General features: G+C 40.8%; 1 protein-coding gene across 1 annotated transcript in view; it reads right to left on the reverse strand.

Annotated features, from left to right (window-relative positions):
• The window catches only part of MCM3AP (minichromosome maintenance complex component 3 associated protein), a 45,597-nt gene that overhangs the window by 5,884 nt on the left and 26,039 nt on the right, over nt 1-13,674 (reverse strand). The window contains exons 16-25 of the mRNA XM_018564602.1: nt 10,602-10,754; nt 10,334-10,525; nt 9,289-9,357; nt 9,074-9,202; nt 8,849-8,996; nt 8,452-8,692; nt 8,251-8,348; nt 4,380-4,770; nt 1,897-2,154; nt 937-1,057 (exon numbers count right to left, since the gene is read on the reverse strand). Coding sequence (XP_018420104.1) covers nt 937-1,057; nt 1,897-2,154; nt 4,380-4,770; nt 8,251-8,348; nt 8,452-8,692; nt 8,849-8,996; nt 9,074-9,202; nt 9,289-9,357; nt 10,334-10,525; nt 10,602-10,754 — 1,800 coding nt within the window. The remainder of the gene's footprint in view (nt 1-936; nt 1,058-1,896; nt 2,155-4,379; nt 4,771-8,250; nt 8,349-8,451; nt 8,693-8,848; nt 8,997-9,073; nt 9,203-9,288; nt 9,358-10,333; nt 10,526-10,601; nt 10,755-13,674) is intronic.

Consider the following 13,674-nt stretch of genomic DNA (forward strand, 5'->3'; position numbering starts at 1 on the left):
CCCCCCCCCCCCCAAAAAAAACTTGGCTATTTAATAATTCCCATCAGCATTGTAAAAGCTCAGAAAATGTTAATTTCAGGCACACTTGTGGGCTACCATGACTCACTTTTAGCAAAATAGGAGTCAGGATTTTGGGCAATATATTGCCTGGCATATATGTTGGCCTGGGACACAATCTGCCACCTGGGGAACAGCTGCATGAACTGCACTGCCTAAAGCTGGCCATGTCAGTCTGTATCCCATGAGTTGCTGTAAACAGAGATGTCTGGGGTAAAGTTTTCAGTGGGTACCCAAAAACCTGCATCAGGGACAGTGCTAGGGGAATCAACTCTTTCTGCTAGGGGGTTCTGCAGAATCAGGTGAATAGTCACTTGCTTCATCATCAGATGCAGTATCTGTTGCGTATGAGTCAACGTTTTTAAAAATGGTTTAAAACGTTTTTGTTTTTTAAACTGGGGGGGCACTAAAGGGTTGATTTTTTTTTTATTCATAGGGGCTTTGGATACTTAGAATTCTGAGGAGACACTGTATTCTCCTCAGAGATACTTTGTATCACACTCATCCGACCTGCTCAGATCCACAACATAGTGTGATGAGCTGGATCATTTGCTGTAACAGTACTGTGATCACCGTGATTGGCTATTGCAGTGATCACATGAGCTGGGACCTTTGATTTGCGGTTAAGGGTCTGCCTCGGACACAGCAACAGCATTAACCCCATGAGTGCTAGTCCCCCCACGGACCCATTTTTGCACATGACGGAATTATTCTGTCATTGGTCTTTAACTATTTGAAAGATTTTGGCAGAATAATGCCGTCATTGGACGGGAAGGGGAAATTACGGTAATTAATAAAACTGGAAAATCCTTAAGTATAGCATAACTGTTGTAAATAGAAGGGGATTTTAACATTATTAGCACTGTCTTGAATATTTACCTCTCACTGGCCATCAGTACGTCTTTATCTGTGGTGTGACAAGCCTTCAGCCATGATTCTGGCAATTTGAAATTTTCCAAATCCTTCTCAAAGAAATATACATAAAGATCCTCCAAGGAGCCTATGAAAGAAAAAGAAAAAGGCAAACTATTGTGATAACAGTAAAAAGCTGTAGAAAGCAACTTGCTTTGTGTACTTGCAGTGTCTTTTTAAAGAAGAACTATGGGAATTGCAGTGCGGGAATAGCCCTAGTGCTCATTTTGTCTACGGGGCTAAAATAAACCAGATTCATTCACCTGACCCTCAGGCCCTACTTCTGTCAGCACTGAACTCTCTCCCTATCTGCTCCTGCTGTAGAAATGTCCCTTGGCATCTTCCTGCCTTATGCAAGTCAATGGACCTGCATTACATGTGATTATATGTCATAGTTCTTTAAAAGGGAAGCTAGCACAAAGTAAAATACCTGTGTAAGATGGCTCTGATACAAGCTACTCTTCCATGATTTATCTGCTGTATACTGTATTAGATCAGTGCCACTTTAGCTGTTCAGTTGTGAAATTAAATGACTGTCCCAGATACATTAAACATTCCATGAGTTAGAGATTGGCTGCTGCTACCACAGCCTTTCTTGCTCAGGTGTTGTGTTTTATAATGGACTCCCTTTACCACATCTATACCTGCCATACATTGACAGATTATCACAAGCCGTGGACATTTTTGATAAATTCACTTCATATTTTTTAAGTCTATGAAGCATAGAAGAACGTGGCATCAGATAGAGGGAGACCTGTGTTGCTAGTGATTGGTCATATTGGAATCTGATAAAAGCATATAATGTATAGATAAGCCGTATCCCTTAAGTATGGCGTCATAATCCTGGTCTGATATACATTTGTCATATTAAAGTTAACTTTTTATTTATATTTCATTAAAATGTGGACATGTATAGTAATGTGGTACCTTTAAAATGTGTGCTAAAAGGAGGATTCCAGTCTCTCAACTTGTGATTGATGCATAGAGCTATTAAATCATCCCAAGGTATTTCCTGTACAAATGGCTCAGAGTCTGACTCTTCAACTTTATTGTTTTGGAGGCAATTCTTCCAAACATCTCCAAGAAGCATCTGTACTTCAGAGTCCAACACAGGAACAGCCTCTGAAGACTTGGAGATCTGAGATACATAATCTTTAATCATGGAACAAACAGGATGACAAGGAGCTGTGAGGAAGAGATCATAAAAAAAATACAAGTTAGGAAACAAACTAAAATATATTTCAATTATAGTTAGATGCTGGCCGGTTAATTACCCCAACAACTTTCAAAGCTGATCTCCAGGCATGACTTCTTTTCACTCACCCTTTCTTTGTATGTGCATAGCGATCTCATTTCAAAAAAATATCCCCTACCTGGCTCAAAATCAATGGTATATATTTTTAATAATCTCCAGTGATATCATTGGTCAAAAATCTCCTTATTGCGGTCACCTGGAGGTATGTTCTGCAGCACACCTCTTTTGTGTACATAGGGCAAACCACAGAAATAGAAGAAGCCCCAAAAGTTGTTTTTTTTGTGGTTAAACATATCTGTCATTGATTAGGGTTTGTATGTAGGCACAATTTTTAAAGATTTAGTATTTTTGTATACAGGAGGCACTGTCTTCTCAAGGTGCGTTATTTGCTAGGCGCTTAGATAGATAGAGGTATTATACATCACTGAGTTGGTTTGAGTATTTCAGCAACTGCTGATCTACTGGGATTTTTATACACAACCATCTCTCTGGTTTACAGAGAATAGTCTGAAAAAGAGAAAATATCCAGTGAGTGGCAGTTCTCTCAGCAAGAATACCTCGTTGATGTCAAAGGAGAATGGCCAGACTGGATCAAGCTGATAGAAGGTATGCATTCCGAGGTATGCAGCAGAGCATCCCTGAACACACAACACATTGAACCTTGAAGCAGATGGGCTACAGCCACAGAAGACCACACCGAGTGCCACTTCTGTCAGCTAAGAACTGGAAACTAAGGCTACAGTTTGCAAGGGCTCAACAAAATTGTAAAATAGAAGATTGGGAAAAAACGTTGTCTGGTCTGACGAGTCTCAATTTGTGTTGCGACATTCGGATGGTCGGGTCAGAATTTGATGTAAACAACATGAAAGCATGGATCCATCCTGCCTTGTATCAATGGTTCAGGCTGGTGGAGTTTTTAATCATGGATGTGCAGCCGACAAATCTGCAGCAACTGTGTGAGGCTATCATGTCATTATGGACCAAACTCTCCAAGGAATGTTTCCATCACCTTGTTGAATCAATGCCACAAAGGTTTAAAGCAGTTCTGAAGACAAAAGGGGTCCAAACCAGTACTAGCAAGGCGTACTTAATAATAGTGGCCAGTGAGTGTATTTGACATGTTGGCACCATAATATGGAGCTCTTGATGCACTGAATTGATATATCCAGAAACAAAATGTATATGCTTCTTTGCAGGAGGGTTACTGGGGGTCCCTTAAAATATTTCATTGTTCAGAGGGAAAGGATGGATATGTAGCCTATTTGCAGAGAGGAATGGCAAACCCCTCATGGTTTGAGCATAAATAATGTTTTCATAGGGATCTGATACAGATGTTCATGGAGGAGTGTTGATCATAGACAAACTGCATTAACAGCATATCTACAAATGACGACCATTAAGTGTTAATGGCAATAAAAAAATAGTTTAAATGCTATGGATACTAGGGATTTTGCTCTATTTTAAATATTTTTATATTGTTAGTTTTGTAGATTTACACACGTGTTTTGGATAATACAATAATGCATTTAAAGAAATGTACTAGTTGTCAGGATTATTGGGGAGGTAGCCAAACCCTAACTGATGACATGGATTTAACCAGTGAAAAACCTTTTTGGATTCTTTTAGGTTGAAAGGTGTTGAAGTGACTGCCGGCCCCACTGCAGGCAAAGCAGGCACAGCAGTCTGGTCTTCTGGGTAAAAAATGAGGGACGGAAAAACTGTGAAGGTTGCTTTTCTGTTGGGCCTGCTTAAGAATGAAGCAGATGACCATTTATAAGCTTAAAAATTGTATAACATTCAATACATCTGTATTAAATACTGTTTTTGCCTGGAGAAGAGATCTAATGCACAGGGAGGGATTCCAGCTGTAATATCTTTATATTTGAGCTCACAGTACATTCTGTCTGCTGTGGGAGGTGCTGCACCAACCACTGGCTTTGGAAATGTGGCCTCACCTGCAGTATATTTCACATAATTTACATGACCAAGATGCACTAAAACAAATTTCCTTGCAGAATGAGGAGAAAGACTCAATGGAGGGTACAGTGCTGGGAACTCTAGCAAGGAGATCTCATAAGACATTAAAGTAGCTCTGCCCACCGCCCAGCAATATGCAACATTAAAGGAAATGTACTTTTAAAAGGGAACTGCTCACCTCCCTCTGGAGGCTTGTCCATTTCTGGAATCTGAAAGGAAAGTACAGCTTTCTTTAGCCAAGCAAGGTGCTCTAAATTGTTCCAGTCCATAGGTGGCATAACAAAGCTGCCCTTTGAAGATGTAAATTCTGTCATAGGCCAGGACAATTCCAGAAGTTTGCTTGATGAAACCACCTTTGCCAAATAGGCAACAGCGCTGTTATATAAATCAATGATGGCTGCAGGGTCCTGAGAGGGAATATTACACTTTTTACGCATACACATGTCATGATAGAAAGGATCACTGAATGCATGGTATACTCCATCCTCTATGAACTGTCGGAAAGGAAGTGCATGTAGCGGTGGAGACCGAGGACAATTGGATAGCAAAAACTGTACAGCAGAAGTGACCTATAAAGACAAAAGAGAAAGTGGGAAAGTTTTTGTTAATTCAGAATACAGGATTTTGTCTTACCTGTAAAATCCTTTTCTTGCGAGTAGATTACAGGACACAGGATCTATAGTCTTAGACCATGGATTTTGCGGCTGACTTCAGGTGACTGGCAAACAAACAAAGCTTTAAGCACAGCCCTATATAACCCATCCCATGCCCAGCAAGCCTCAGTTTTGTAGGAAGCAATTGGTGAATCATGGGATGCCCTGTAATGTACTCCAAGAAAAGGATTTTACAGCCAAGACAAAAATCTTATTTTCTTAATTGTACATTACAGGACATTTAGTTTTGGAGCATGGGATGTCTAAAAGCAGTCTGAGGGCTGGGCAATACAGGCTTGCTGGTAGTGAAAGGAGTTGTATAGCACTGCCCTTACAGCTTACTGTCGAATCACCCGAAGGCAGCTGCATTACTCGTCAGACTACAGATCCTGTGCCATGTAATGTACCAAAAAGAAAGTACATTTCCCTTTTATTCAGTGAGAGAGACAGCCATTGACTGCAGATCAAGCTCATACAAGTGTGTTATGCTGCCATGTCAAGGAGCGGGATACTAGCTGCAGGGGGAAAAAAATAGACAGCTAGAAGGACATCTAATATGATTTAACCCCCCCAAATGTCAGTTTTCACCGTGCGTCCAACTTCTGGGTTCAAGATTGGATCAACAAAAATTCCGATTAGCACACAGGCTGGAAAAATAGGATTTTGGTACTCACCGTAAAATCCTTTTCTCTCCACTTTGTAGCCTCACTATCTAGCCATTGAGTGCACGTGATGCTGCTTGGCTTATACAGTAAATCAGGTTAACTGCAACAGCCCCACTTTTTTATTGCTGTGGCAGCCCGTTACCCACCTACTGGTAGAATGGATCAATTAAATTTCTCTATCAAGTAAGTAACTGACTGCCAGACAGGCGAGATGGATACTATAGATCCTTGTAATCTCACCAGCTCAGCCAAAAAGTGCATAGGTCTGCTTGATATATACACTGAGTGGCTAGAATATTATGACCACCCCATCAGTACTTCGTTGGGCCACCTTTTGCCTTCAATACTGCGGCGATTCTTCTTGGCATTGACTCCACGAGACGTTGAAAGGTAATGCGAGGAATCTGACACCGTGCCTGATGAATAGCACTGTCCAGTTCTGTGAGATTTGATGGTTGTGGAACCAGCTGCCTGATGGCTCTTTCAACTTCGTCCCACAAATGCTCAATTGGAATGCTCAAACGACACTTTGGTATGTTGTGCCCAAATCATGCCAGGAAAACATGCCCCAAACCATAACACTGCCCCCACCAGCTTGAAGGGTTGTACTCATGCATGTGGGGTGCATGCTGTTTCCGCCAAATTCTCACTCTGCCACCTGCCAACTGGAAACGTGATTCATCGGACCACGAATTGGAGACGTTTACTGCAGACAGCAAAGGTGTTCGAACAGGCCTTCGGCTTCCATATCCCATACGATGCAGTGTACGGCGAACAGTGCGTTCAGAGATCATTTGAGGGGATCCCCGATTAAGATCTGCAGTAATTTGATGCACTGTTGCCCTTCTGTTGTCTTGTACCAGTCTTGCCACTCTCCGTTCTGCCCTAACATTGACTAGTCGCTGACGGCCACAATTCGCATGTTCAGACCCAGATTTTCGGCTGACAGTCCAGTCTTTAAACACTAACAGCTGCTCATGAACATTTAACGAATTCTGCTGTTTTGCGGATACTCGCTCCATGGCTCCGATCGCCAACAATCATCCCACGTTCAAAGGCTGTTAAATCGCGTTGTTTATCCATATCTTCAGAAAAAAAATAATTTCTACTGTCGTGGTAAACAACCTGCTTCCCTATTTATAATGGTTGGCCCTCTAGCAACTTCATCGCGAAATTATAGCTAATTTGCCTACAAACGTCAGGTGGTCATAATAATATGGCCACTCAGTGTAGATCACTGCAACAGCCCTGTTTTTGATATTGTAGTGGCAGGTCTCATAAGTGTAGTTTATGAGAAGAGGGGGAGGTATTCTGCAGTTTAGAAAGAGTCAACGGGGCAGGGCTGACACCAGTACACACTCTTTCAGTGGATAAAAGGCCAGGGCGATAGTTACAAATACAAAGTCGCAGTAGTTTCATCTGGAAATATGCTGCACCTTGAGTCTCTGTTGTTAAAAAGTGAAAGATATATCATAATGTCACAGTGTTGCAATAATTTACACCCCCCAATTGGTCTGAATATGTTAAATTACTGCAGATTTGCTACACATTTGCATGCGTGTCATAATTGCCACAGATTTGAATCTGAATTGCCTCAGATGTAACTACTGTATTTTTCGCTCCATAAGACGCACCTTTTTCCCCCCCAAAAGGAGGGGGGAAATGTGCCTGCGTCTTATGGAGTGAATCCCGACGCCTGAGACATGCAGTTTCGGGCGCCGGGCGAGTAGTGCTTTGTACATTTAGCTCTGCTAAAGCAGAGCTAAATGTACACAGTAGGAGCCACTGCTCGTTTAATACGATCTAATGAGATCTCTAATGAGATCACTCGTATTAAAACCGAGCAGCGGCGGCGATCGAGATCAACATAGAGCAGACGAAGAACGGACGTTCTTTGTCTGCTCTGTGTGTTCACTGAGACCGTGGCGCTGTAATCACAGCGCCACCTGTCTCAGCGGTCACTAACTGCAGCTTCTGTCACATAACCTGTGACAGAAGCTACGGTCTTTCGAGTGCTCCATAAGGCGCACCGGACCTCCCTGCGTCCTATGGTCCGGTGCATCTTATGGAACGCAAAATACGGTACTTGTCACAATTTGCCTAAATTCAGCCGTGAGATAAATTTTACATTTGCAGCATGCAGAACTTGCATATAATACTGTACTATGCTTAAATACATAGTGGCCGATACCTTATGACAGACTTGTTAACGATAAAAACTAGGCTTAAAACAAATACAGTTAACACTGACAATGTTTAAAGGCCAAGTTCACATTTTAGATTATGTTTTGTGTTACACCATCCACGAAACCCAAATCACCACCCTTATGTAAGGTGTTGTTATTGTTTGGATTCAGTGTGGCTTTGCATGGCTCTGCCCACACAGCAGCGACATCCAGGTCTAGCAGTGCTTAGTTTGAATGACTACATGTCCCATGTGCCACTGAGGCACAGGGACTATGAAGAGTACGCTGGTGATATCCCCTTCCCATTCAGCAATTCAAACAAGCACTTCTTCAGCCTCACAATAGGAGGTCCGTACAGACCAGAGGCTAGGAACACACTGACTGCAGGGGAAATACAGTGCAGGCTTCACTGCAAAAAATTAGTAAATGTAGATCAATATTGCTGCATTTACTACTTTTTGCAAAAATATGGACTAAGCCTTTAATGCTACCAATTAAGTTGAAGACATTTTTTAATGATGTAAAAAAAAAAAAAGAAGATTTACCACTTCAGTTCCTTTCAGATTAGTCACAGTTTTTGGTATTGACAGCACAATATAATCCGAGATGAGATCGCATGATACCAGGTCCCGAAGACCAAGTTCTGTGGAAATAAAAGGCACATTAAGAATTTAAATGCAACATTCTTAAGAATTTGCTCGCAACTGATTTTAATCAAACATAAAGACCAAAGAAAAAACATTGACCTTCCTCCACATTTTGCTCTTCATTTGGGGAAGATCCTGGCACCAGCACAGCAAGGCTTGGTGCTGGCTTAAAGGGCTTGCAATTTAATAGCTGCTTTAGCTGCAAGATTGCTGAAATCCAGTACTCCTCAGTTTCATCAAATGTAAATGGTAAAAGAAACACAATGCTGTTGGTTGCCCATAATTCATTCTTGCATTCAGCTTCTTCTAGCTCAGAATCTGTAAGAGGTCCATGTACTGCCTGCCAAAAAAAATGTATATACATGCATAAAAAATAATATTCCACAGCACCCTGCACTGGCATTTAAGGAAATATCTAGTAGGTTAACTCTAAACGTTTGATATATTTAAACCTAAGGTGAAAAGACAAGTTTATGTCAAGGAAAGAAAACCACACCTTTACACAAACATTTATAGACACAGGCCATCCATCCTGAGATGCCAATGTGTTGTAGAGTGCCACTGTTTGGAGCTGCTGCTTCTGGGCATCTGGTGGCTGAACTCCTGCCCAGCAGAACTTAGCTTTCAACCACATAGACAGAATGCTGGAATACAAAAATATCAGTATATTAAAACATATTCTGCTGTGCCGTTACAAGGTACATGAAAGCAATCCTCTTACCTGTTAGGGTCATCAGGCTGACTGGTTTCTGGCAGAGCCAGAACTACTTTCCAGAATATGCAGTTCTTCCATGAAGGTAAGCGGTTTACAATCAAAGATGGTATTTCCAGCGGCATCCATGCAGCATCACTGTAATAATAAACAGGAAGATTTGTGGAATAACTGTACATAGAATTTAGAGAAACCACGCAGAGAAAAATGAATGTAATACAAACCATAACAGCTCTTGAAAGAAATGCTGCACTTTCATTTTGTGTAGGATCTGTTCTGTCCGCTGCTGGGGACTGTAAAGTGAGGAAAGAGAATTACAGACCATAAATAAATAGCATGTAAACATGGCCTCTGTTTTTTATATTAAAGAGAACCAATCCACAGTAAACATGCTGTGAACAATGATAGACAAGGTAAATACTGCCCTAGTATATAGCATATGGCAATGTACAAGTGACAGATTTATCATATATTCGTAGTTTCGTAGAAGTAATAAATGTGTTGCAATCCTTTGCACCCACTGTTTTGTCTGAATATGTGCAAGTCGATTTTCTTCACTTTCACATTACACAAAAGTGTGACAATTGCCTCAGATGTAACTACAATTTACTTTCAGTGAAGTTGTCCTTTAACTAACCACCCCACTGCCAAGAGTGCAGCCTGCCTGGTAAAAGACTTGCCCTTTTTCTTGTTCCCGTGATCTTCACTGTGTGGACAATGCCTGACACCACACAACCTTTACAAAGTAGACCTTTCGGTTGGCTTCTCTTCCTACTGCATAAGCGCACCACTGCACCATTCGCTCCTATAGCATAAATGAAGGTTGCCAAGAGTAGAGCTCCCCTATAGTAACAATGAGGCCTTGATGCACATGTAAAGTAGGAAGAGCAGCCAGCCTGAATGTTTTATTTGCAAAAGCTATGTAGTGCCAGGTAGGGCTACGCAGCAAAGATTGATAATTAAGGGAAATTAAATATTTTTCCAGGTGGGCTGCACTGGGGGGATGAAGGGGGAAGAGGGTGAAAGGACCATTGAAGAAAAAAAAAAACACCTTTTCCATTAAAGAGTTACCATGGTCGCATGCTAATATGAAGGCCTTAGGCTTAACAAGGCAGGAATTGGGGATTAACATCACCCTTTCAAAGCACTTTTAAATAAAAAAACAGGAGGCAAAGTCTATCTTCCCTAGCCTTACCGTTTACAGTTTTGTGAGGGATATGCTGCAAATCTTGAATCTTACACACAGTTCAAAAAAAATATGAAGCTCACCTAATAAAAGAGACAAACAATTTTCCGGCATGCCCCAAGTCCACAATCCCCTTAGGCTGATTTTGCAAATTTTGCATAGCACTGGGAATCAATGCCCTCAGTGTGCCATTATGACCCATTAAACCAGGAGCAGCTGGAAATCCTCGCATTTGACGCCTTAGTTTCTTCCGAGAAGCCATAATTTCCCGCCACCTACAGACAAAACAAATTCATTAATACCAAGCAAATAAAAATAGGTTATAGATTTACAGAAGTTTGGGCGTGAGACCTCTGAAAGTATTTCCTGCAGAGTTGCATCTCATGAAGAGTTTCCTTGGCTAGATCGCCGAGCTCGCTTTCCATAAACTGATCCACAAACTTCTTACTGACATATTGAGAGCATCGGCTAATACGCTCAATATGATCTCTTTGTATGGCTTTCCTGCAAGAGAAACACTTTGTCACAACCAAATGACATAGTTGCATCTTAAACAAGTAATGACATTTAAAAAATATATATGAGGACACTGGAAGAAATAAGAGCTAAAACATTGGCATTGTTTGAAGCCAAGAAATCCATATTATTATATCTGTGCTACTTTTCCTCATACGTAAAGAGTTGATCATCAGCATTTACCAATAAACGTAAACAACAAAGAGCACCTTAAAGATGTAAACAAGACAGCACTTCAGTGAATGTACAGTTGCAATCTTTCCTACATTAGTAATAGGTTACAAGGTCCCTTCTATATACCTTAATGAAAAGTGTTACCACTTATGAAAAAATAGGATTTTTTTAATTCACCGTAAAATCCTTTTCTTGGAATCCATTTAGGGACACAGGATTCTTAGACTGTCAGGTTGTACTGGTGCATACAAGAGAAATGGACACTGGCAACAAAAAAGGCATTAGCCATCACAGGAGAACATCAACCACAACCATCATGGCTCAGTTTTGTAGCCAAGTAGTACCGAGAGCATGAAAAACACTGACTGGAGGGACCTGTGTCCCTCAATGGACTCCAAGAAAAAGATTTTACTGTGAGTACAAAAATCCTATTTTCTTTAGTGTCCATTGAGGGACATAACAATTCTAAAGACTAATATTAAGTATTCCGCATTATATTTTTATACATTAGATTGAAACCTAATAGCTGCCAACACTGTAAAACCATACAGAAAAGCCAGACAAAAATAGCAGTGTAGCACTATAACTTCTATGCTATAGAAGTATCTAAAACCTTACATTCTCGTGCACAACAAACTTTCTGTGCCCATGATTAAAGAACAAGCAAAACTCTAAGTGTCCCTTGTACTTCTAAATCACAATTATAAATAAATAAGTTTCATGAATCCAAGTGTTTTGTGTGTCTTCAGTCTTTGAATCAGTGATCAGCACAATCAATAAGCTATGTCTCTGAAACAAATATCACTTCTGTTGTTTTTTTTAAACATGCATCCAGCGTCAACTTCATGCTCTCAAGTACACACACTCCTGCTCACCTTAAAGTTTTTTAATTTAACTAAAACTTTTTAGTATGGTCCCAAAAGCTTCCTCTTACCAACTGGGGTAACAATCTGACTGCCTCCAGGATGTAAAACTTCGAACTCCTCCATGGATGCAATGATGCACCGATATAACAGAGAGAACAGCACATAGCGTAACTCTGATAGAAATGTTTATTAAAAAGTCACATATATCGGTCCGCATAAGAGACCCAACGAACCCCACTCCAAATGTCTACAACACAAGACATGTGACTGGCTTAGCCGACAGCAAGTAAACTATCTCCACCATTTGGCTGTAGCTGCTGGCTCCATGTAACGGACTGGATAGGCTCTACACCCCTAATGGAGTCCTTGCAATGTAACGCAAAGGGTGGCGCTTAACAACATAAAAGGAGCTCGCATCAGCCGTAACCACTATTATTTCATTGGCTGCGGTAATTCGCTCCAATAATTGTAAATAGAGGTTTGGTATCTTTGAGATATGTCTCCATGGACTGAGCCATCAGCTTAGCCGTTATCGTTCATATTCTCTGAAAAATGGCCAGGAAATCATAAATTCTGCCAGGGTATGTAAACTTATGAGCACGACTGTAGTTCTGAATACTTCTATAAATGTATTATTAGTAATCGGAGGGTTGAAGGTAGACTTATTAGATAATCCACTATGAATAGGAGAATGAGTTGTAATTTCTGTCTTCCACTAGTCTTGAGAAACGGGGTTAGACCTAAAATGCTTCTTAATATTTAGTGTCCTAATAAATGTATTAATACCGATATATGTGTCAAATTTGTTGAAATGTTTATTTGGGGAAAATTTCATAACTCTATTCAACACTTTAATTTCCTCTTTGCTCAATTCCCTTCTACTTAAATTATAGATTCCCTCTCCTAATGGTCTCTTTGCCCTGCTCTACATACTCTCCTCCTCTTATTCGTGAAGCAAAAAAACCTCTTTTTGAACCCATCCTTCTCTGTTCTAGGCCATACAGACTGATGATATGTTCTCCATAAAAAAGGAGATGGGAACATGTGGGGGATCCGAACGCTCCTCTACACCCACATTTTTGTTATTGAATGGCTTGAATCTATTAAAAACAGGAACAGGTGGTCGTTCGTGGAATTGTCTACATTTCCTGTTCAATCTTTTTTAGGATGCTGCGAAGTCCCCTTAAGCTGGCCATACACATATAAAATTATCTTCAGATTTTCCATGGTCAGATGGAAAAAGTGCAACAGATCCCTCCATCTACGCTAAACTGTGTGCATGGAGGAATCTCCCACTGGGCCAAGCTTCAGTATCTTGCTAGTCGGCCCCGCTGGCTCTCAAAATACCTGAACAATGGCAGAATCCAATCATATTGTTCAGGTATTTTGACAGCCAGCGGGGCCAACTAGCAAGATACTGGAGCTTGCCCAGGGGGGATTAGTCCATCCACACAGTTTAGTGTACAATGAGGAATCTGTTGCACTTTTTCCATCTGACCATAGAAAATCTGCAGATAATCTATAGGCATATGGCCAGCTTTAGACTGTTGGGCCGTCCAAAAGCAGCAGTCCAACAGAAGTGTGGGCAACATAGCAAGTAAGGCTACTGGGCGTAAAAAAATATAGCAGAAAACTGAAGGCTGCCTACAGCTCTAAGAGCTGCATGAGGACACTAGCAAAAAGTGAGGCATGATGGTTGAGCATAGGATTATATTGTGCTGGCTAATTACTTTTGTTGCCAGTGTCCATTTCTCCTGTCGGCAGCAGTTTAACCTGAGAGTCTAACAAGTCTAACAATTTGTGTGTCCTTCAATGGATGATAAAGAAACAGACTTTAGATCCTAAAATTAAAAAAAAAAAAAAAAACC

This window comes from Nanorana parkeri, unplaced genomic scaffold (assembly GCF_000935625.1).
Source record: "Nanorana parkeri isolate BGI_ZX_2015 unplaced genomic scaffold, ASM93562v1 scaffold765, whole genome shotgun sequence".
In the NCBI taxonomy this organism is placed as follows: domain Eukaryota; kingdom Metazoa; phylum Chordata; class Amphibia; order Anura; family Dicroglossidae; genus Nanorana; species Nanorana parkeri.